This window comes from Frieseomelitta varia, unplaced genomic scaffold, assembly GCF_011392965.1.
Source record: "Frieseomelitta varia isolate USP_RPSP 00005682 unplaced genomic scaffold, Fvar_1.2 scaffold_418, whole genome shotgun sequence".
NCBI classification, from domain to species: Eukaryota; Metazoa; Arthropoda; class Insecta; order Hymenoptera; family Apidae; genus Frieseomelitta; species Frieseomelitta varia.
The window spans coordinates 986,510-1,010,659 of NW_025110166.1; the positions used below are offsets into that span (position 1 = coordinate 986,510).

The following is a 24,150-nucleotide window of genomic DNA, read 5'->3' on the forward strand; positions in this document are numbered from 1 at the left end:
AATAACGTTATAATTTTAATTTATAAAGTTAGTTTAGTAACTTATCTAATGAATAAAGATCATTCTTTTAATATTTTCCCCTTTACAAATTAGAGTTAGTAAATTAATAGTTTAGTAAGTCATTAAAAAGTTTTATAAATTGAAGTTACTGACTTTAAACTTCAAGTTAAACTTTAATTATTATTAACTAATTATTTAATAATTTAATTATTACTAACTATTAGACCTTTGAACTTTAATTATCATTATAATTTATCAATTTTAATCATTAAACTATTTATGGTAAGTAAAGTTTAAATTCTAATGTATATTTTTAAAATTGAATTACTACTATGTTACTATATTACTATAATAAAATTATTGTTTAAATTATTTAAGTGTGAGAATAATTTGTACTTTATAAATAATAGAGATAAAAATATAAACGTACGAACAGAATAAATAACATAATTGACTTTTATCGTTCATTAGATAAATTCCACTTTTTATATTATTTTAAAATTTCAATTAAAATAATCTCTTGGTGTAACTTGAACAAGTATTTCGTTGAAAATATTTCAAAGTATTGTAAACTATATTTACGAGTATACGGTACTACTCCATTTAACAAATCTCATCGGCATATAATCGAATCATACAACTAGTATACATATTCATATAGCAATAGAACTTCATTAAGTTTTTCCCGCTAACTATCCAGTTGCTCTCTCAAATAATAGAAATTCATGTTCGAATGAATCGGTTCAATGACCAGGAGTTCAATTAGTCGGATAGAAACTAAAATTTTGTTTCAATAAATGGATTTCAGATAAATGGAGTTCTACTACGCTTTGCTTGAATGCATTCAGTGACACGAATGAAAATGAATTCTATTCATTTCTGCTCGGCAAGGCATTCTTCCGTTACTGATTTAGCGCACAATATTAATCCCTATGACGTACTATTGAAAATACTCTCTCGAGAACAGCTCAGGTTGGCGAGTTTTGCAACGATTTGAACAAAAGCGTTCTTTATCGATTGTACAGGATGTTTCAGCTTTTGTGGTGCAAATGAAAAGAGAGAGAGATTCTATATGCAAGCCTAAACTGAAAGAGAAAAATAGCATTTTTTCTTTGAGTTAACAACGTAACTCTTAATTGACGTAATTGGACCACTGTCCAGGTTATCAAAATTCAAGACTTAACTACCTAATTTTGAAATTTTTAATTTGATTTAACTTTATTGCTAATTTCAGTCGTAGAGGATGCAAAAGTCGAACCAAAATTAAATGCTTTAAATTACTCTAATTATCTATGATCTAACGATAGTTAAGTTAAGGTTTCATTTTAGGATCAAGTTTAAAAATTTGTCAAACTTACTTTTCGGCTAACTTAATTTCGTATTAGACATTACTTGTGAAAATGAATGAAGAACATAGAATGAAATTGTGCTGTTTAAGATAAGCTTTCAAGAAAATACAGTTCATAATAGTATAAATTAATATTTAGTTAAAAATTGACTTAGTACACGTGTAATTGATGAATTTTCAAATTTAGCTTTCTTGAATATGATATGAAACTTTAAGTTTAATTTTATTTAATCAAAATGTTTGTGCATTTGTATTTTGTACCTACTTATTATAATTTAGTATTTCGCTACATTATATTAATTCTTGTACATTTTTTTTTATACTATACATTGACTGACATGTTAATTTTTTTTATATACAGTATGCTAAAATATTCCAGCTTTTGTCAATTTGCAAATACTTCATGCATTACATAAAACATGTATTCACGTATTTAATCAATAATATTTGAATCTCATATTTATTATATGCTTCTATCTTGTCAAGAATTAACAAAACTTACCTATGTCTGACAAATTTTCAATCTTAATTTCCTCAAAACCGAAAATCTTAATCTAATGATTACCAATCTTTTTTTTGTCTTTACCTTTCTAAAATGTAGAGACTGTTTGCATTCCAAATAAAAAATTGAAAAAATCTTCTACTTTAGGATACAATATGATCCGACGAAACATAAATTTTTTTTCTATCAAATAAAAATTTACTTTAATTTAAATCAAAATTTATTTAATACTAAACTTATATAAATTTACTTCGTTAAATCAATTTTAAATACAATCAAATTTAATTTCAATAAATGTTACAATCAATGAAAAACCTGCACAGTTACATATATGTCCACTAGCAATAAATATAGTACACAATAAAATCGTATAATAATTTCCTCCTGTCTTAAAAAATAAGGAAACAAAAACCTTGGAGAAATTTATTCACACATTTTCCCTTCATTTCTACCACGAAAACTGAAACAGCCTGTATAAAAGATCCATAAATTCTCTTAGAATCGAACGAAAGGTACCGGGGTGAGTGGCTGCGCCATTGGTTGATGGCACGAATCTGAGAAACTGGGAAGGACCGACATGCCTCGATAATCTAGATAAGTACGTCTCGTAAGAACGAGGGACTGAGGAAAGAGTAAAGGCTTCGAACAGTTGCACGGTGACCGTCCAAGCTTGAAACGTTTTCATCAACGATTCACCCGACAAGGTGCTCTTGTCCGTAAGATCTCGCGATCACGCGGATTCCTTCGTTAACGAGCGAATTCATCGCGGTTCTCTCTTACGGTGACTTTGATCCAGCGACGACCACCAGTCAAAGAAACGTAAATAGGTGATAAAGCAGCCGGAAGACACGAAAGCTTACGTTTTAAGAGCTGCTACTGTAGCTGTTTCCTTTCATTACCGGTGGGGCCTCGCCGTTTTTTCTTGCGCCTTTAAACTCACGATCTTCTTAACCGCCTCTCCCCACTCGAGATATACATCGTTTGAGGAGAATTATTTCAAAGAAATTACATCAAAGAGTCTGCGGGAGAGACCTTTTGTAAAACTTACCGGCCTACCGGCGAGATTCTCCCAAGTGAAATGTAGCTTGTGAACTTGCGCTGGCACCGGCACGACGAATTTAATAGCGTACTCGTTTATCACGCCCTCTCTTACGTAAAACAATTCCGCCTGGAGACCTGCAACAGCACGACAGATATTTTTATTGATCAAAGCTTCTGCATTGATTATTAATCGTTGGTAACATAAAGGAAAATGTCAAGACTCTTTTATTTCTTTCTCCTTTCTGTGTTATTATTTTAACAAGAGTTAAATCCATACCTGAAGTAGTAGGTTCTGAAATATCGAGAATTTTGACACCGAGTTAATAACAGGTAGTTTAAATCAGTATCGTGTAATATTTGTCCTTGAAATTGAACGATATAAATAATAACTAATAACTTTTAAAGCTAACATCATTGGAATGTTCATAAATATAACTGAACGATCCTAAAAGTAAAAGGAAGTATCGATAATTTCTTTCTTTCAACAATGTTATCATTGTATTAAACACATTGAAAGTTTTTTTAATAGGACTTAATATTGTAATATGTTTAAATATTTAAAAACGTAATATATCAATGACAACTATTGGAATAGCGTTGTAATTTTAAATACAGTTTCACATTTCATTATCAAATGAAATATTTCTCTTTCGACAGAAAGAAACAGAATAATATGAATTATTTGACAATGATTTGAATTAAAGTACCCAATCTTAATTTGATTGTCCTACATTTTGTGCGATAAATATTATTAATCTTTGTTGTGTAAAATATAGGACAGAAATTGAAATTAAGCCTAACTTCAAATTATGTGACTTTACTGACTCACTTAGGACTCAATGAAAATTACTTTTTTATTCGTAAATATTTCTTTAAAATACTGAAATTATTATATTTTCTGATAATCTTGAACAACAAAATTAATTATTGTGAAACTATTTACATGTTTATTTATAATTTATTCATAAATTTTGGATATAAACTTTATCGATTGTCCACGAGATGTTAGCGTTATGACGTCATGACAAAAAGAGGGTGAAGAGTATTAATGGTCTATTTCAAGAGCCTATCAAGTATACCTATAGTCCAGAGATGATTCATAGAAATGCATTCGTTTTGTGTTAGAATCAACCCAGCGTGTGTGCCATAATTTTTGTCGGATTTTTATTATTGTTACATTTATATCTTCAATATTTACTGTTATAGTAAATCATTCTTCAAATATAAAATTTAAAATTATACGAAATTTACTAAGCTCACATACATTGCAATTAATTCTAAAATAAACACATAAAACTTTGAATAAGCGTAATATTAAATCCGTTCAACATCAAATTTTATTAATCGTAATAATAATTACTACAGTCTGCACGGTTTTTTCAATTAAATGTAGAAAGTTTCTTAATTTATCCTTTAATTGTATCATTTTCGTTTCATTCTATTTGGGAGAATTTCTATCAGTTTTTTGATTGAGAAAATGATGATCGAAATAAAAATAAGACGATTGGAAACAACGTTAACAACGTTTCATATGTATATGAAACAAATGAAAGATTTACTATACTACAGATTTCAATTAAATAAAGATTTAATATTTATCGAAAGAAAAGATATAGAATCGAATATTTCATTTGATTTTATACCTGTTATACCTATTATATTTTAACAAGATAAAAACGAATATCGAACGAAATTAGATTTAAAATTAACGCAGGCCGACGAACAGTCGCACAGAAACAAAGTAAAAAATTTAGATATAAGCTTCGCTAACTATCCATTTATATCCAGTGAAATGGGAACAGTTGGAGAAAATTAACTTGTAATTAAATAGTACTTTGAAAGAGGGCAGTAGATTGCAGCGGAGTTACCAATATAGGAAATTGACAGGAATGATGACCTTCCATCGTTGGGGAAATGTGCATATTTCAAACGGAGTAAATATCTTTCAGGAGACAGCAGAACGTCTACGAACTTCGCCACGAGTAATCGACTACCCAAACGCGAATACAAATCGTGTGAACCGAAGCGAAAACCCGAAGAGACCCAGCTTCACCTTGTAATTTACCAAGTGAGAAAGAATAAGTAATGGCAGTACGAGGCACATTGTCTCGGAAAGAAGGTGGTCTCGCTTTGTCGATTTAGTGGGCTTGTTATTTTCTTGCGCACATTTTTACAGAACGCAAAGTTTAAAAGCGCATCGAAACGTGCGCCTCATGTTACCTTTGTGCCATTTAAAAAGTGAATTATGATTACAGGAATTTATACGGGTATTTAAGGGAATAATTCGTCAATTTTGTCCCTTTGTTGTTGAACTTTCGTCTTTTGTTCGATTGAAAGTCATTTTATAAACGAATAATTTTTATAAAAATACAGCAACAAAGCGGAGTTTGTAGTTAGGGAGAATATTCGAGCATGCTGTTGACGTAAATGCTATTATAATTGTGACATCAATAGATTACTTCATTGTCTATAAAATATTTATATTGTATTATATTAAATATTATTTATATTCATGCTGATTATATTAAAATATTATTTATATTTATGTGTAGATGTTTATTATTATTTATAGATTTTTACAAATTATTCTATTTAATATAGACAAAATAATAATATTATACAATATGATACAACAATGTAATATTATTGTAATATTATTTTCAACGTGATAAATTACACATTCTTTTGCTTTTACAATTATTGAAAACATAAAGATGTATTGAACAAAATTAATATTGATATTTTTATTGAAATATATTTCTACAAATTTATTCATTTTTCTTACAACTTTAATAATGACCATTCATGCAGATAAAAAATATTGTACAAAATAATTTTCTCTAAAAATCTCGAATGAATAAATTTCACTCTATTATTTTGATCTGTTTTTATACTAAGAATTTCTTTCTCACTTGCACAACATTTTTAGCCATACTTTGTATATATATTCTACATTTAAAAAAACATTCTAAAAATCAATAATTTTAATTTTAAGCAATATTAGAATGACTGATAGCTGTACAAGGTTTTATATTAACAAATTTTTCAATAAAAATATTATAATTTATAAAATTAGACTTTTGATTTAGTTTGACTACAAATGAAATTAAGTATAGCTTTAAATACCATTTATATTGAAAATAAAAAACACTAGACTATCATTTAACTTTAGTAAACAGGAAATTAAATGCAACCGTATTTGGATATGGTACTGGATGACCAACCCGAACAATATTGATCAATATGAATCTATGCAAATACTGACAATGAACTAGCAATAGTCCACATAAAAGTAGACTGTGAATAATTAATCATAAGGACAAGATCCAATAGTTGGTCATTTATGCTCCTTCCCCTTCTACTTGACGATGATAACCAAATACATATAAAGATATGCTTTAGAGACATTCAAGAGCATAAAACATTCTAAATCATTATAGAGACATTCTACATCATTAAGAGCATAAAACATTCTAAATCATTCTACGTCATATTCAAAAGCATTAAACATTGTAAATCATTCTACATCATATTCAAGAGCATTAAACATTCTAAATCATTCTACATCATATTCAAGAGCATTAGACATTCATCATATTCTAAGACGTACTAAATCATTGTAAATCATTCTATATCATTCTATTTCATACACGAGCACGACTGTAGGGGAATAAATTCTTCTAAATTATAAACGTGTTGACTTCACTACACGGAATTCAACAATGATTCTAAAATCGTCCAAAACATTGTATTTTTTTAATATTTCAAACCTTTAATTTTAGTAAAAAAAAAAAGAAATTAAATATAACTGTTAATTACCCACTCATTGGATATGATCTCGACATTCTCTAAAAATATTTTGAACATCATTCGCAAAGTGACTAGACTTCCATCTAATTTTAATAAAAAGAGCTAAACGTAGTCATAGCCAGTGGTCATCCGTGCACCACAATTTCCCAAAGACATTTTAAACGGCACACGGTGGTGGAAAGTTGGCAAATTCTCGTTGAACGATTTCGGTGTCCAGTAACGCCGCGGCACCTGGATGTTACGCTACCGAGTAGTAATCCGCATTCAGAAGCCACAAGGTTACGTGGGCGAGTCGGCGGAAGGTGGAAGATCGGTTAAAGAGAAAAAAGGGGAACGAAGGGGGAGCGAAGATGGCGCGAGAGGGAGAAGGAAAACAAGCACACGTCGTGTACTCCCTTCGAGGGTCTATGCTTGTTGTATCAGATACGACGGTTAACGAGGCACGAGTTGGATTTTTAAGTCACCCGAAGACAATGTGCCGTAGCCCCCACAATCGTGTCTTTGCTTTTGGTCCTTCTTCTTCGTTCGCCGTCCCTCGGCCCCCTCGGTTCCATCGGCCTTCGGCCTTTACCGGTTTTCTGCATCAGATATCGTATGCCCACGACCTCAGCACTGGCTATTTCTCCGGCCAAAGCACAGCCGGCTTCCCTCCTGGGGACCAAGCGAACAGTGTCCGTCGTAAAAAAAAAAAAATACGCTGGGTATCCCTGCGCCCTGTAGGATCCTCTCAGAAAATAATTACCTTTAGATTCTTGAAACCACGCTGAGTTATCGCTGTTAAAAATCGTATCTCCGTATCTTCACCCCCTCACGAGACACTTTTATAGGTGTTCCGAGAGATCGATAATCCTCGCTGTGTCAAGAATCACCGAGTCATCGCGGGCGAGACTCTTTGTTCGGACGTTCGAGGAATAACAAGATGTTGACTCTTGGATGAATCTCGCTTCCTAGAGAACGTCAACTGCAACGTTCCGACGTTACAATACCACCTATTTTCCTATTTTAGCTGCGGTGCAACAATTGTTGTTTCTATCGAAATACTTCTGAGTAATTTAGTTAATTTCAATAATGTGAAAGTATCATAAAAAAATAACGTTTTTCTATTTTGATTGTAGTATTTCTTATCGAACTTGCGAGTATAAAAGATAGCAACGTTTCAATGATTTTTTTTATTTTAGCTTAATAACGCTTCTCTATTTACTCAGTTCGATGTGAAATCTCAAAAGAGACTGACAAGAAGTTCGTTAAAAACATTATAAAATTATTAAAATTACCGAGTATTAATTATGAATAATTCTATTTAGCTTCGATGCGAATAAAACTGAAATTAAAATTGTTAAACAAAAAAATCCACAAAAATTATAGGAATTTTAAGATAATAATTATGGATAAAGTGTATATAATTTACATAAATCTTTAAAATTATAATTTATTAATTAACAATAATACCTAGTATTATTTAATTATTTACTATCAATAAAGAATAAAATTATTCTTTTCAAGTTAAAATCTTCAAAATAAATTTATTCAATTTCAGATTATTAAAATTTGGTAATTTTCTGTAGAATGTGACTCAATCGAAAATACTTCTAAAATCAATACCAGTGAAAAAAAAAAAAAAAATAATACGATTTCTGTTAACCCTCGAAGTATCAGCAAAGATACCAGAGTCAAAAATGACCATTGTAAACTATAGTGACAAAGGTCAATCATAATAAATCTTAATATATTATTTAAGAATAAAAATATATAATGATGTAACAATAATAAAAACTGTAGTAACAAATGAAAACAAGTATCAGAGAGTTAACGCATACGAGTAGAAGAGGATCAATACAAATATATATATTTCACGAAAATTACGCTACTTACAATTAGATATACCACAATAGATGTACTACAATCTCGGCGTTTAAGTGAAAGATGCGGTATTTAGCGTCGGAGAGATAAGATATACATATACAGCACAATCATCGTGGCAGCTCGCCTATTCTTCGCGACAACCTAGCCATGACCTCGTTACCGGTTTAGGTATTCTTCAAACCCTTATCTAGCCGGGGTTTCTTTGACGCATTTATGCGGGGACTCTGCGCGCGGGTAACCCAAGGGTTGGCGTATACCAAAGATCCTTTGATGTCTGGTACGTTTGCAACGGGCCAAAGTGCAAGCAAGAGCATTAAAGAGAAAAGAAAAAGACGAAGGAGATGTGGTAAGAGAAAGAAAGAGCGAGAGATAGATAGAGAGAGAGAGAGAGAGAAAGAGAGAGAGCCCTTTCAACGAAGGCGACGACCCTCAACAACGAGTGCCAGACACAATTGTCACGAAGGGTTCCATGGCACTTCGAACCTTTCCTCCTGGTACACGCACGATCTCTAACTATACCGACGCGCCTACTAGGAGAACTCTCAAATTGTTACGGAACACCCTTACAGCCTGCTGACACCCGGAAAACGTACGGGATCAAAGATAAGGAACTAAGGAAACTCTCAGACGGCTAGTCGGTTCGGTGAACCTGCGCGCAAACAGATATCGATCAACAATATCTAGAAGGCGAAACAAAGGTAGTAAAGGCCCTCTGTGCAAGACTTCTGACGTTATTTTTGTTCTTTGGTTTCCAGCTCTTTGATATGCTGATTCTTGTGCCACCGCAAAGGGGTGAGCTGCGCGAGAATAGAACGTAAAAGACAAAAGTTTCGCGTGTTGCGTTTTAAATTGTTTTAAATTGCTTCAACGCGTTCTAGTTCGTTTTGTGGATATCGATTCGACAATTGGTGGAAAAATATTGTTGTTGTTATATCGGCTAGTAGATCTTCACTTGTCATGCTTACACAATCATTGTATATTATAGTTATATTAATTTTTTTTTTTTTTTAATAATGGACAGGCTATTTTATATTCGTATTACAAACGAGCAATGTATTATTATTATTATTATATGTGGTTTGAAATTTATCAACCTAGTGTATATGAACAGATTGATAAGTTTAGAACTGATTGCAAAAAATTAGTATTAACTTATTTTCTTTTTCTTTTTTTTTTTTTTAAGGATGTACAAAAGATATACCAGATGTGTTGACAAGCAATGAGACTATTAAAAAAACAATATTTAAAAAACAAGAACTTTATTTATTGTTATTCTAACAGATTTTATAGTTGCGAAATATATTTTAAATTAACTTAATTTAAATTAATTTTAAATTAATTTTATAATTTTATATTTGTTAAATCATCCTCGTGTTATAAATTCTATATTAATTTTTAAACCTTTTTAACTTTCGCCTCATTAATAATGCTGAATTCGATAGTAATAATTAATGTAATTGTTATTTTGAAGGAGAGGAACATATATTTACAAATTATAATATTTATATAATTATAATAAGATTGTATATTCCTCAGTTGGAAAAACGTCAGAAAATTTCGCATTTGACCTTACCTATATGAAGCTAAAATCGTCCATCGTTCGAAAGTTAATGTATAAATATAGTGGGATTTAATTTTTTTAAATATAAAAATATTCGGATAGTTATATTTTTAATATTTTATGTCTATCATGGATAATAAAATTTTTATATTACATATGCATTTTTTATAATATAATTATTAACTCGTGATTTTTTCCATTTCTTCATCGTGTTTTATTTATAAAAAACATGGAATATGCAAACAGTCGTAAAATTATATTGAACACTAAAAAGTAAATATTTATAAACTACACATATCTATTTTAATAGTATCTTTTCAAATGTAATTTTGAAAGATCCAAAAAAAATATAATACAGTTAATATATTAATATTATATATATTATCAATGCTTTGCAGATTCTTTGTTGTACAAATTATGATTTCATTTTTTCAGTTTTTGACAAATACACCGATATACCTAGTAAGTATATTGTAAGATTTCTGAGTGAGGATGTACATTAGCATCTTTTTATATGTATTATTATATTAAATTAAATATAATATATAAAATTACACTAAATGTATGTTTTTTTCTTAAAAATAACAATTGTTATTACCACAAATTCATCATTATATATATTAGTATACATTAGTTAATATATAATTAAGAAAACAAAGTGTACAATATTGAACAAAAGTTTGAAATTTGAAGAAAAGATGCATCTGCACCATCGAACTTCGTAGATTTTATGAAGCATTTAAGAGCACACAATGGTCGAGAAAAATGGTTGGTGCAGAATGTAGGAAATAAAAGAAATACGAAGCTTCTCTCCCCCAGATGTCGATCTTCTTGAATACTTTATAGCTTTCAAAACGATTTACTATTATGGCGTAGCATGCAGGTACCTCTCACTTTTATATGTTATTTTTAGACAATATATATGAAAACAAATATTTTCAACATTTCCAAAGAAGCCAAATAACACGTGAAGAACATAAGAGAATAATATGAAAAGGAGATTGAAATTGAAGAATGAATTTTATCCTATTATAATTTCATTAACAAAATAACAATCTAATTTTTACAACTCACTTTCGTGATTACGCGATATGCAGGCATATGTAGATATATAAATTGAATTTATTGAAGTTTTTAACATTCAATACCACACTCTAATAGCGTATATGTGTCATTGCATTTTAATTTATTGCCTTATTCTTTCATTTTTATTTTATTTTATTTACATTTGTAATACTTCCTTGCTGACTCAAAATAATTTTATTACAAATAAGTTCTTTGTATTATTTTATTATTTCTAATATTTTTTCTTGTCAGATCTAAAGTCTCTAAATTTTGTTACTCCCTCGTTGTTACATTAAAGATTAATAATATTTTATAATACACAAATTTGATCATTTTGTGCAAAGTTGAAAATTATCTGATATTTTACTATTCTTTATTATTTACTATTCGTTATTAAAGATCAATACTATTTCATTATCCTTAAACAACTTTCTCTCAACTTACATGTTCCAATTGGTATCTCAAAAAATTTCGAAGAAAAAGAAATTTAACCCACGTAAGAAAAAACAGCTTCCATCCGTTAAAATGTTCAAGCACGTAAGACCGGTCAATTTTAATAAAATCCAGAACAAAAAAACTATCTTCTCCAACTGTCACCGCCGCATACTAAAATCCTCAAGAGGTGCTCAATCGTACTGCGAGAAACAAAAGGAAAATAGGAGGAGGAGGAGGAGGGAAGAAAGAAAAAAGGAGGAGGAGGAGGAGGGAAAAAAAAAAAAAAAAAAAAAAAAAAAACGTTGGCACAAAGGACCGTGATAGAAAGAGAAACGAGCGCAAGAGTGTTCGTTTTGCGAGGCGCGAAACAGCCGGCAAAATTTCGCAGGGCATCGTGTCCCCCGCTGTCAAAATACGGTATAGAGGGGAGTTGACGAGGCGAAGCTCCAAGAGTCGCGATATAAAGGGGAACTGAAGAAAGGGCCCGCTGAATTGCGGACTGAGCTGCGGGGGCCCCTTCGGTTCTCTCTGTCCCGGGGGCCCCAAGGCTTTGGGTCAGAAACCTAACACCTTTCCAGCGCAAAACCCACGGTCCACCATGAGCGCTTACAACGAGATCCCCGTAGCGAGTCTTTCAAAATGGGATGACGACGGCCAGCAGTAGTAGTACGAGGGAGGAACGTAGAAAAAAGGAAAGGCAGAATGGTAAAGTGCAGGTCGAAGGAACAGGAAATATTAGATTTACACGTCGTGACGCCTGCTCACAATGCACTCGCTCCGATTTTTGTTCGATCTCTGCTGCGATTCTGGACACCGAGCTCCTTCCGTGCTGCAGGTATGCCTACTATAGACCGAGTGGCCTTTGTTCTCCGGCGTACGGAGTTGGATCCGTTCCTTTGCAGACAAAATTTGAAAGAAACATTGAGAATAAAGTAAAACCGGGAATTTACCGTCATGTACGAACTGGCGACTTTTTCGACTTGCGATATAAAATCGTGAGACGTAGAAAACATTCCAAGAGTCGATGCAGAGGATCATGTTGCAATTTCATGTTAGTGTATATTGTACGGTTTAACAATTTATTAAAAATATAAAGGAAATGCACAAGCTGGTGTAAAAAATAAATAAGACAGTGAGAAACATTTAATTAATCTAACATTAATTTGAAATCTGTTTTAATGTTAGACGTTAATGTACATTGTTACATTATGTTATTAGTGTATTAATATTACTTATTTAATCAAAATAATTTCAATTATATTCAATTTCATTACTTAATATATTTTTTAATTACTTTACTATCTTCGTTGTTCTAGATTTGTGAAGAATTGTCAATTCTAAAATTGAAAAATTCTCACAGATGGTTTTTTAATAAAATAGATGGAATGGATCGGAACAGGTTTTCAATCTATCCAAATAAATAAATTTGTTTACAATAGTGATTATGACTTTTTCATATATTCACATTCTGATTCTATTTATGGTATAGAATCATGAAACTTTGATATCCTCACAATGCACAAATTGTTTTTGACAATGAATACACGTGATTCGTAGCAAATTTCCTATTTATTAATAATGTGTTTATTGATGATAAGCTAAAATTTACAAATGACTTTGAATATGTAATCAACTATATATGTATCAAGTCATTGCTTATGAACTTATTTCATAAGAAATTTGTGAAATTATAAACGTAATCAAGGAAATGGAACTTGAAAATTTGTTCTATATACAAAATACTCTATATACAATACTCTATATTATATTCACAATATTCTATATACAATATTCTATATTATATAATAAAATAATCTAATAAATTTAGATATTTTACATATTTTTGCATATTGTATATGTTGCTTGAAGTTTTGTACATTCAAATTTCCCATAAACAATACAGTTATTCGCTATCGGAACTGACTAATCAGTTGTAATTCATTGAAACAACACATCGTACACTTGCAATACGTAGAACAACGACGTTCACAGGACAAAATGAAATCTAAAGACCAAGTCAAATTTTTGAAACGAATTTCATTCCATGGTGATACTAACGCGAGTTAGTCGTTAGCTGTGAAAGGTACGATGCAGCCGAGGGCAATCAGTGATTTACGACAAATTTGTCAGAAATCCACCGTGAACGTTACTATGAAAACTTGAACAGATCAGACTGATCCAAAAATGATCCGCGAGGCGAGGTTAACGACCAGATCAGGCAGCTGGTACTCGCCGATACCTCGACACGCAGCCTCGGGAGATCTAATAACGTATCCATGTATGCTTGTACAAACGAGCTCGCATTCACTTGTGCATGTGCATGTATGTACACAAGCGCGTGCTGCCGTTGCATGGGATATTTTTCACTTTCGCCAGCGCGGGCAAACGACGTGGGCGTGCATATATATCCCCTGCATGTACACACGTTGTTATATACTGCAAGCTTCTCACCCACGTGTGATCTCGATGCACACAGCTATAGGGTGTATCCTTATTGCAACGTTTTGGGAATAACTGAAATGTCTTGTCGCCAGTTGGACGACATACTACAACTTCGTCGTTTAATGTATTCAAACGTTCTAACGTTCATGAATCATTAGTAGGTTTTGGTAGTTAACGCCACTTGCGCTGGCAACTGATTGCGGACCATAACGAGTGACCAAAACCGTATACAAACAGACAGAAAACCTCGGTAGAAAATTATTTTGCGTGTTAAATATTATAGAAAGTATTATACTATGAATTTTAGATATTTTCAGACATTTTTTTTTTATATTTATATAAGCATCATGTACCTGCAATAATTTAAAATTGTTGTTTTGAAATTTCTTAAATGCCACAGTCCAGTTATTATGTAAACTGAATTCATTTAAATTAATTGTTGATTCGAGGAATTGATATTCTTCAAAATTTCACTATAAACGTAAACAAAATTGCTTAACCTTCACTAATAAGACCAATAAGTACCTAAAAGCGGATATATCGGCTACGCGAGTTTTATTTTATTTTATTTAATCTTTTGAAAGTTTGAATATTTCGACTTTCCTTGTTAACGTCTTATTTTTATAAATGTTTTTATTGAGAAGCAACAAGATTTTTACATATTCTGTTTCTACGACAATAGTTCTACATGATGTGCAGAAAAGTTGCAAAGTACCAACAAATATTTTGTAAATCTCTAAAACTTGTAAATTCATTTATTAATATTTAATGGAACATCCAGTCTTGTGTGATGGTAATTTCATCCTAAGATTGTTCACAACACAGTGATTTATTTTCGTATGTCTGCATGCAACTACAGGGTGTACCCTTATTGCAACCTTTTTGTAAATAACCAGAATGTCTACGATACATAATATTCAACTTCGTCGTTCAACGTATTTAGATATTCCGATATCTTGAATTATTAGTAAATTGCGGTTTTTTATGAGTTTCTGAGAAATTTAATGTTACAAAAATACGTAGAATACATGTAACGTGCACAGATATATAATTTTCTTTGTAATAATCAGTGGCCAATAATATTACTGTTTTTAAATTATATTCATAAAAATATAAAACTGCATAAATATTCATATATTATCATTAAAATTCATATATTATCAGAAATTGAATTGAATTCTTCTTTACAAATACTTTGAAGAAAAGAAAAAAGAGATACGTCGTATATGTAAATTATTAGACCACTGATTTTCATGCAAAAATTCATATTTTTGAGAATATAATTAAAAAAACTTACTAACTTACTAAAAATTATTTTATGTAGATATCAAATGTTATACTAAGCATTTTTATATATCTTTCATGTCATTTTAAAATTTCTTGTAAATATACGAAAGTCCTCAATTTAATAATTACTAAACTGTCTTATCACACAAAATAATAAAGTATTAAATACCAAACCGCGGACTTTATTTGGATTTATAAGAAATTTTAAAATGCAAAACTGCACAAAATAATATATCTAAACATGTAGAGAGGTTTTTTTTAAATTACATTCTGAAAAATATGAATTTATATAAAAAAAAACCGCAGCCGAATAGTTACAGTTCATGATTAATTATAATACAATTCACGTTAAGATGCAATGGATTAACTTCAAGAAAAAAATCACTTTCAAATAAACGCCTCGAACTCGCTGACAGTTCAAACATGACAGAAAACTTTATTCGTAGATCACGATGATGTATTGATCACGATATGACCGTATTACTCAAACGATAAGTATCTTTGTAAGAAGCGAGTGTGATACGTTAGTTCCACCCTCTATATAATACAGGAGGCTGACTGTTTAGCATATATCGAACGAATACGTGGGTTCTTTCTCTGCCAACGGGGGTCTCCTCTGAATAACCCATAAGTCCTAGCCAAGTCCTGGTCGTCGTTTGTACACCCTCCCTTTTCCTTCTCAGTTTGTCCTCTTTCATTACTACAAGACCGAGTCTCTCTCCGTTTCTCCTCACAGGCCATAGGTCACATCCAGGAAGGCGTAACTTCACGCGACACCAGTTATAATTCACTCGAAAGGATCGTAACCCAACGAGGAGAAAAAAGAAAGGAAAAAAAAAAAAAAACGAAAACGAAGGAAAAGGAAAGAGACGAAGCGCACGCTGTTGGGTTATTTCGTCGTTTCGACGATACCTTTCCAAGTCTTTCTGAAACTCGACCGTGACTTTATAGTCTTGGCGAACGGAAGGATTAAGAGAATCTTTTCATCTAGGTATTTGGTTACGTTAAAATCCCTGGCATTCTTCACCGTCTACTGTGAAAGATCACCGCGATCGTAAAAGTGAAATTTTCAACGAAACCTTCGGTCATTTTTCAACACTTTTTTACGTCGAATTTATATTGCATGTTGTGTCATTTTTTTTTTTTAATTCAGTTTTCTTATCTACTTTTCTACAAGAGCCGTAAATTTTAAAGACGCGTGAAATACACGATACTGGCAAATCATAAATCTTAATACATTGACAGCCGGCGGATTAAAATTACGTTTTATGCAAATTCACCACATGCAAATTGATTATTCAGCCGGTGGAGTAAAATTGCATTCAGGAGTTAACCTTTCCAGAGGTTCCAGATACATTTACGCATATGTTTCTTCGTACTTCCGTTTCTTTCGCACATTTTTGGAATCAATCACATTTGATTAATAATTATCGTGAACGTTTATACAATTGTGCATGAACAATAGATAACGATTTTAAATAGAAATTTGATTCGTCTATTAAACGCTTCATATATTTTTGAATATTTCATATATTTTTATGTATTATACACATTGTATAAATTTTTTAGAACATTAAACTTTTAAACGGTTAATTACAAAAACAAAAGATTTGATCGTTTTAATTATTATACTCATGATAGTAAAAAAAATCGCTATTAATTAATTCTGTTGAGAAGTTAATATTCTTTGATAAAACAAAATTATCTGCAATGTTAGTCGCTAACAGGTTTTACAATCCATCAATATTATATATATCTTTAGTATTTGACAATTTTTTTAATAAAAATATTTAATACTGTGTATTTTTGTATAATAACAATTTCATATACTTAATAAAAATCCCACGATTTCATCTTGTATAATTTGTACGTTGCAATCAACCGAAGCTTCTTCCAACAACAAAGTGATTTATTTTCATACTTGCACATTTTTAAAACTTGTAAATCACTTGGGAAAACATTTAATAAAATTTCAGTATCTAATCCCATACTATAACAAATTTATTACAATTAATAATTTCACATGTCACAATCATTCGAAGGTTCTTTCAATAAGAACAGAGTAATTTATTTTCGTGCGTCGCCTCATCTATATAAAATATGTTTCTTTCGACTTGCGGTTAAATCTGATTCATTGTCCTATTTTGTTTTATGACGAAGGAGAGGTATTAAAATCTATAACTCATCAAAAATGTTTGTAAGCGTTTATGGCCTCTATATTATAGCTTTATATATTACTTTTAGTACTTTTAGTTTCTTGTTTTTCTCTTTTAATCATTCTATACTATTGCTCATCTCTTTTGTGCATCTAGCCATATCTACTTGTTAATTCACTTCTTTTGTTCCTTTTTCTTTTTTCTTATACTTAACTGTATCAATTATTAATAAATATGTATTATATTTTGTAAATCTTTAAAATTCGTGAATCTCAAAAAAATAACTAATAAGAATTCACCATCCAATTTCATATGACAGTAACGATAAATTTTTAGTTTAGCGGTATTTTCCAATGTTGGTTATTTCTGTCTATTATAATTTTTAGACAGGACATTTTTTTTTTTAAGAATTATATAATTTGTTTTACCTTTTCTGACTGATTCGTTCTTTTAACGACAAAATGAACCTCTTGTTCAACAAACATCAACGAAATAACCAAAATTGGAAAAAGTCGATAAATTAGAAAATTTACCACGATAATTATAATAATTTCAACTATCGCAATCATTCACAGACAAAGTAACGATGTATTTTCACGTATCTGCATAAAGACAAAAAAACTTTCAAGTGTTTTAAACCGAGTCTCGCCAAACAGCAATCTAATATATCAATCATCTAAAGATTCATCTTCCAGCAGCACGGTGATTTATTTTCGTACGTCCGCGTGAAATACGTTTCTTTCCCACTCGCGGTGGGTTAAATCTGGTTCATTGTCCTGTAACGAAGAGGAGGGACAGTAGATGGACTCTGCGTTTTGTAGGTAGGCCGTGGCTGTCGTTTATTTGCCGAGGGATAAAGTACGGTGGTGAAACGGGAAGCAAAGCAAACCTGCGACACGGGTTTGGGACGTGATTCTGGCATCGGGAGCTAAAATAATATTGTTCCTGGCGTGCCCACCCTCGAAATGCGATTGCGAGCTTCGGCTAGGTCGTTATATCGTGCGGTAACGATAGTAAAAGCCCATCCCGACCGTGAACTGACAGATGGGTGGGCTGATTGAGACGTTGTCGCCACTACGAACAGGACATATGGCACCGTACTAGCAATCAGAACTCGGACATGAAGAGGATTACGCGGCGACTGAATTTATCGTGACGTGGAATCGTGTATGTCCTTTCCCTCGTACGTCGTCCGTGCTGTTCGATTGACGTTGCTCGTTAAGGAGGATTCGTCAGGAAGTCAACTTCAAGGAAACAGCCGGCTATCCTGATCCTTTCAAATCCCTCGCAGTCGATCTTCCTCACTCGCCGGCTCGTAATCCTTCGAGCTGCGAGCTTCGCCACGTCACTCGACTAGTCCTTTTATTTCCGAATTATACACAAGGGAAAAGTCCTTTTCAGCTGCTCGGAAATTCTTTCTTGAAGATTCAATCTGATCGACTAAATGCCTTTGTCAAATGTTACTGTGGAACCAGGCAAATCTTTTTAACATCCACGTGCACAGCATCTTAGAACTTCGTTCTTCTGTACAGCTTCAAGTTTTCACGTGGTCTAGGTTTCAGTCTCCAATTATACGAGAGAGAAGTTTTTTTTTTTTTGCTGCTTGGAAGATCTAATTCTGATCGACTAAATGCCTGTCACGTTACCATGGAGTCAGATAAATTTTTTTTTTAACTTCCTTGTGCATAATTTCTTATGTTTTCTATTTGTTATTTAATTTGGATTGTATTGTTTGAGTTACGTAGAAATATTTGGTTTATGTATTATTTAATTCATTCAGAGATCCAATTGTGCACAATTACTGCAAGTACAAGTTTAGATTTTATTCATTTTTCACATTTCATACTTGTTTCAACTCTGCTATAGAATTATGTAAATAAGAAAGTGTTTAACGTTCCAAAAAAGTCTACAAAAATATTAGAATGAAATATCGCATATACATATGTATTTTAGCCGCAAATCTAAGAATTTTTTTTAACGATAGAGAAAATGATCCAAGATTAATACGTATATATCTTACACGTTATATTTTTACTCAAATTCCTCAATCATTAAAATGACTGAAAACATTTGTTACATTTTTTTATTTTATCAAGACCTATCTTATTTCATATTTCACAAAATTGTTTACAAATCAGAATAAAGATATGTGGACACGAATCTGCAATATACTAATAGCATATTTAGTTTATAAATGTAATTTATGCGTTACACAAATTCTATTCCAGATCTATAGAGTATTTCGTGATCGTCTTATAGCTAAGCATTAGCTAACCATAGCTAATAATTGTATAGTCAAAGAAATTTATAGCAGTTTGAAGAATGATTTAACTTAAAACAAACAAAATAAAAATTGTAAAATGAAAGTAACAAGTAACAAGTAATGTAACAAATAATTATGAAATATATGTGAAAAACTGAAAATTGAAAAGCTCCGTTAATACATTATAAACTACGACAATTACAAACATGAGTCATTTTTATCAACAAATAATAATAAAAACAAAAAGAACATTTGCTCGAAGATAGAAATAATCCAAAAAAAAAGAACTTGTAAATCATATATATGCGTTTGTTCAAACACGAATCACGTACACGAAGCAATGTTTAGCGAACCGAAATATAATCCGAAACTTTCGCGCGTGCTGAAACAAGTTAACGAGATACTAAATCCATCGAACTTTTCATCATAAGCCACGGAATGGAAGCAAGCAACGTCTCGGCGCGAGTGGATCGTCAAGAAACAACTACAAAACACACACACCGTCCGTTGAATAACAAAATCGTTTTGCTCCTCTCCTCTCGTTCTGGCGTTCGACTCGTGACTGACGTATGAATACCATCCCGAATTCCAGGAAAAGAAACTGACCTACGAGTACACGTGTCCCGCGACAACACGGCTCTTTACCCCAGCAGTCTGAAGGAAAGATCAATCTTCCGTCGGGAGTCCTACTGGCAGATTTATCACTGGAGCCCAGGCAAGGGATGAGTCGCGCGAAGGGCGATTTCCGAGACGAGAAGATGGAAGGACATCGAACGTAAAAAGGCAGAGCATCCCCTGCTGTGGGGTTCCTGAAGACCCTAGCTGAGAGAGATCGTATCTCTGAAGCCTTCGAATTTTTAAGTGGACCACCACCATGTGCTCCTTTTCACCGGCGCCCGATGCATTGATAATTCCAGAGACACATTCGAAATTCCGTCTACTGTCGGACGAATAACAGAGCAGTACACTTCAGACACGAAAGCGTATGCGAGTACTCGCGGCTGTACATATAAGGCTCGTCTTCGTTCATTTATGTTTAATCGGTCCTCAAGGTTTGGTGTTTGGAATTGCGTCGTGAGACCAGTCTTCTTATTATTCCATAGTATAATTGAGAAATGAAGGGAAGGAAATAAGACGGTCTTTAGACAAAATTTGTATAAACGGATGAACCTGCTGTACGGTTAAAAGTGAAAGAGATGAATTTAATCGTCGGACACACGAAATAAATGCACCGATATTAATATAATATTATATAATTTTATTTTTTTGTTTTCTTTTTATCTTATTGTGACTTAACAAATATTATGTCAGATATAATATTTAATATTAATATAATTATAATATTATATAATTTAATATTAATATAATTAATGTCAGATATAATATTTAATATAATACTAATAATGTTAATTATATTCGATAGATTAATATTATAATATACAATATAATATAAATAATAATTACGTGCAAATATATACTAATCGATAATTTTATTGCTCAAGTCCATTGATATTATTGACAACACTTAAACATTCAGAATTTTTCTAAAAAAGAAAAATCAAATATAAAAAAAAAGTTTCAATTATTGAAATTTGATCTGTTCCTGTTTTCCTTCTAATAATAAAAAAATTGCCGAATTTAAAGTAACTAAATGAATATTTTATTTCAAAATAAAATGTAAGAGATTATAATTTTATTCTATTCAGTCCTTTTTAAATTCCTTTTTTTTTTTGTTTTCTTTTTATTCCGCTATGATCGCAAAATATTCCGAAACATTTTAAATCAGATATTTCTTAGGTCTCGTTAAAAATTTTAATTCAAATAGCAGAAGATAATATTTTTATCTGGCATAACGAATACACACACAATTCATCAAATGCAGTTAATAGCTTGACATTACTAAAAAGAGCACAAAATACGTATTAATTTTTGAAACATCAATTTGACATGTAATAGATACGTAATGTAATTTATACTTTATAACGTGATATATATAGTAAATGCAGTTAATATATATAGTATATATAGTTATGCAGATAATACAGTTATGCACAGTAATAATAATGTATAATATAATGCAACGTAATAACAATAATGACGCATAATATTTCAACTAAATTCTTTCACTATTCTTGAATAGAATATCATAGCATTTGAATATGTATAGGTTTTAAATTATAAAGGCGAATTTCGTTCGCGTGCTTTTACGCATTATAGAAATTAGACAGGCTGAGATTCGTCAGGAAAATAGAAGAGAATCACTTCCTTTGTCAGGAATTGTGGTCGATATACCAATCACAGGGCCTATATACAGTCAGCTTGTAAAATGCAGTCACGAAACAGTAAATTATCCGCATAAACCTCCAGAACGGCGGTATTTTGGAATTCTCGTTTCTACGGTAGTTCGTTCTAGGTAGCAATATAAAAGGTTAAGGACGGGTACCACTTAAGGACCCATTTGTCAGGGACTGTTTGTGGCTCTTGGAAAGAGTTCGGCCGTTTAGTTGCCGAGTCACCTTGTATAAGGGCCGATGCATCGAGGTCTATGCTCGTCAGAAAAATGTTTTTTCCCATCGCGAGGCGCAAGTTCGTGTATACAGCAACGAACGAGGTTCCTGCTGGATAAAAAGGCTCCATTCTGACGGAGAGCCTGAATCACGATCTTATATTGACTCAAGAGAAGGCAGCGTATTTCCTAAGTACTTGAACCAACCTGTGATATTTTTCAAGAGAGAGATGCTGCGGGAACGGCAGACTCATCTTCGTGAAACAGATGCTCGTTAAGATCCTGTCACTCAGGATTCGCTATGTGCAAGCGAAGAAAAAAAAAAAGAAAAAAAAAAAGAGAACATACGAATGAAAACTAAAAGATTCTTCGTAAGGATAACACTGAAAAATTGATGAACACTCTTGTTAAAGGGGAAAAGGAAGATAAAACGAGAAAGGATAAAACGAGAGGATACGGAGAGGATGCGATCGATTTACGAGGTTTAATACGAGGTTGAAATTAAGCTGAAAATTTACGTCTTACTTCGTACGATTCTTTATCGCGATCAATCGCCCGGTAATAAATCAATTCGTAAATGCCGTAACTCATCCATCTGATAATAATTCGATTCATAAATTTGCTTTGAGTGCTAATTTTATAACGCTTGGAGTTACAAATAATAATGATATAATGCAGCAGTTGGATATATTGATAATTTTGTCATCAAACAGTATTTATCGTACATGTATATGAAATCATAATACTAGAATTGCAAGAGTGATCAAAACAATCACAGTTTGTAATTTTTTATAAAAATTTTATCTTCATTGTTTATCGTGAATAATCGTCCGAGTAGTAAATCAATTTATAAACATTTATTCATCTAACAACAATTCAATTGATAAATTGCTAAAGTATTAGAAAATATTGTTCTTCCATTGGACAATATTTATGTACATATATATGTATTACCTATAATATATAAATTACAATATAAATTTGTAATTTGTATATTATAGAAATTCAATTTTTATAAAATGCATAAATAAAAGTTTATGCTCTTTATACTATAAGCTTTCTCCAATTCCTTGTATTTACACTTCTTTTGTACATACAAGTTTTATACTTCAATCGTTAAGAACTCTACTATCAAGAATATCAATATTAATAAAATGTTACACTTGAAAGAAGTTTTACAGAAGCAGACCCTCTTGGGTAAGATTTTATGATTGCCCTCGGCAGAAAGGAAAATCTCACAAATGCCGCTGGGCAATTGGAGTATAACCATTTTCACCCTCGTCCTATCACATCTCCGATATCTCCAGAGACTAGAAAAGTACAAAGTCCAAATAAAAGACAATTTCACATTACGTTTTCATTTAATATACGAGGTTCTTCTAATTGTTTTTTAGATTAATGTAAATATGACAAATTTACTTACTACGATAGCCGGTAAAAAGAAAAAAATATGTATCATAAAATGGATATAAAAAATCATTTATTCAATCACACACAGTTTTTACGCTATAAAGTTTTCATAAGATTCTACGAAAATATAGAATAAAATTCTTTTCATATGATGCTCACTTTTCGAGAACATTGACTTTAAATTCCTTAAACTCTTCTTTCAATCATTCTCAGATTAATATTATTTTTTCTAACGATAATAAATATCTTCAGGTAACAAAATATATGTAAGAAAAGTTTCATCGACATGCGTGATTTTTGGTTTCTAAAATGAAAGAAAAATAATAATATAAAAATTACATTAATTCCAAACTAGAAAGTATGCTTTGAAAATTAAATTTAAAAATTTAGTACACGTATATATCAGGCCAATTCAAAGACTATTTTCTTGAAGATACTTTAACAAAAAAAATTTCACTAAT

The 24,150-nt window shown here is 31.5% G+C and overlaps 1 protein-coding gene across 1 annotated transcript in view; it reads right to left on the reverse strand.

Moving 5' to 3' along the window:
- LOC122531803 (tyrosine-protein kinase Dnt-like) overlaps positions 1–24,150 on the reverse strand; it is a 46,896-nt gene that overhangs the window by 13,999 nt on the left and 8,747 nt on the right. Inside the window, exon 2 of the mRNA XM_043660011.1 lies at positions 2,899–3,026. Coding sequence (XP_043515946.1) covers positions 2,899–3,026 — 128 coding nt within the window. The remainder of the gene's footprint in view (positions 1–2,898; positions 3,027–24,150) is intronic.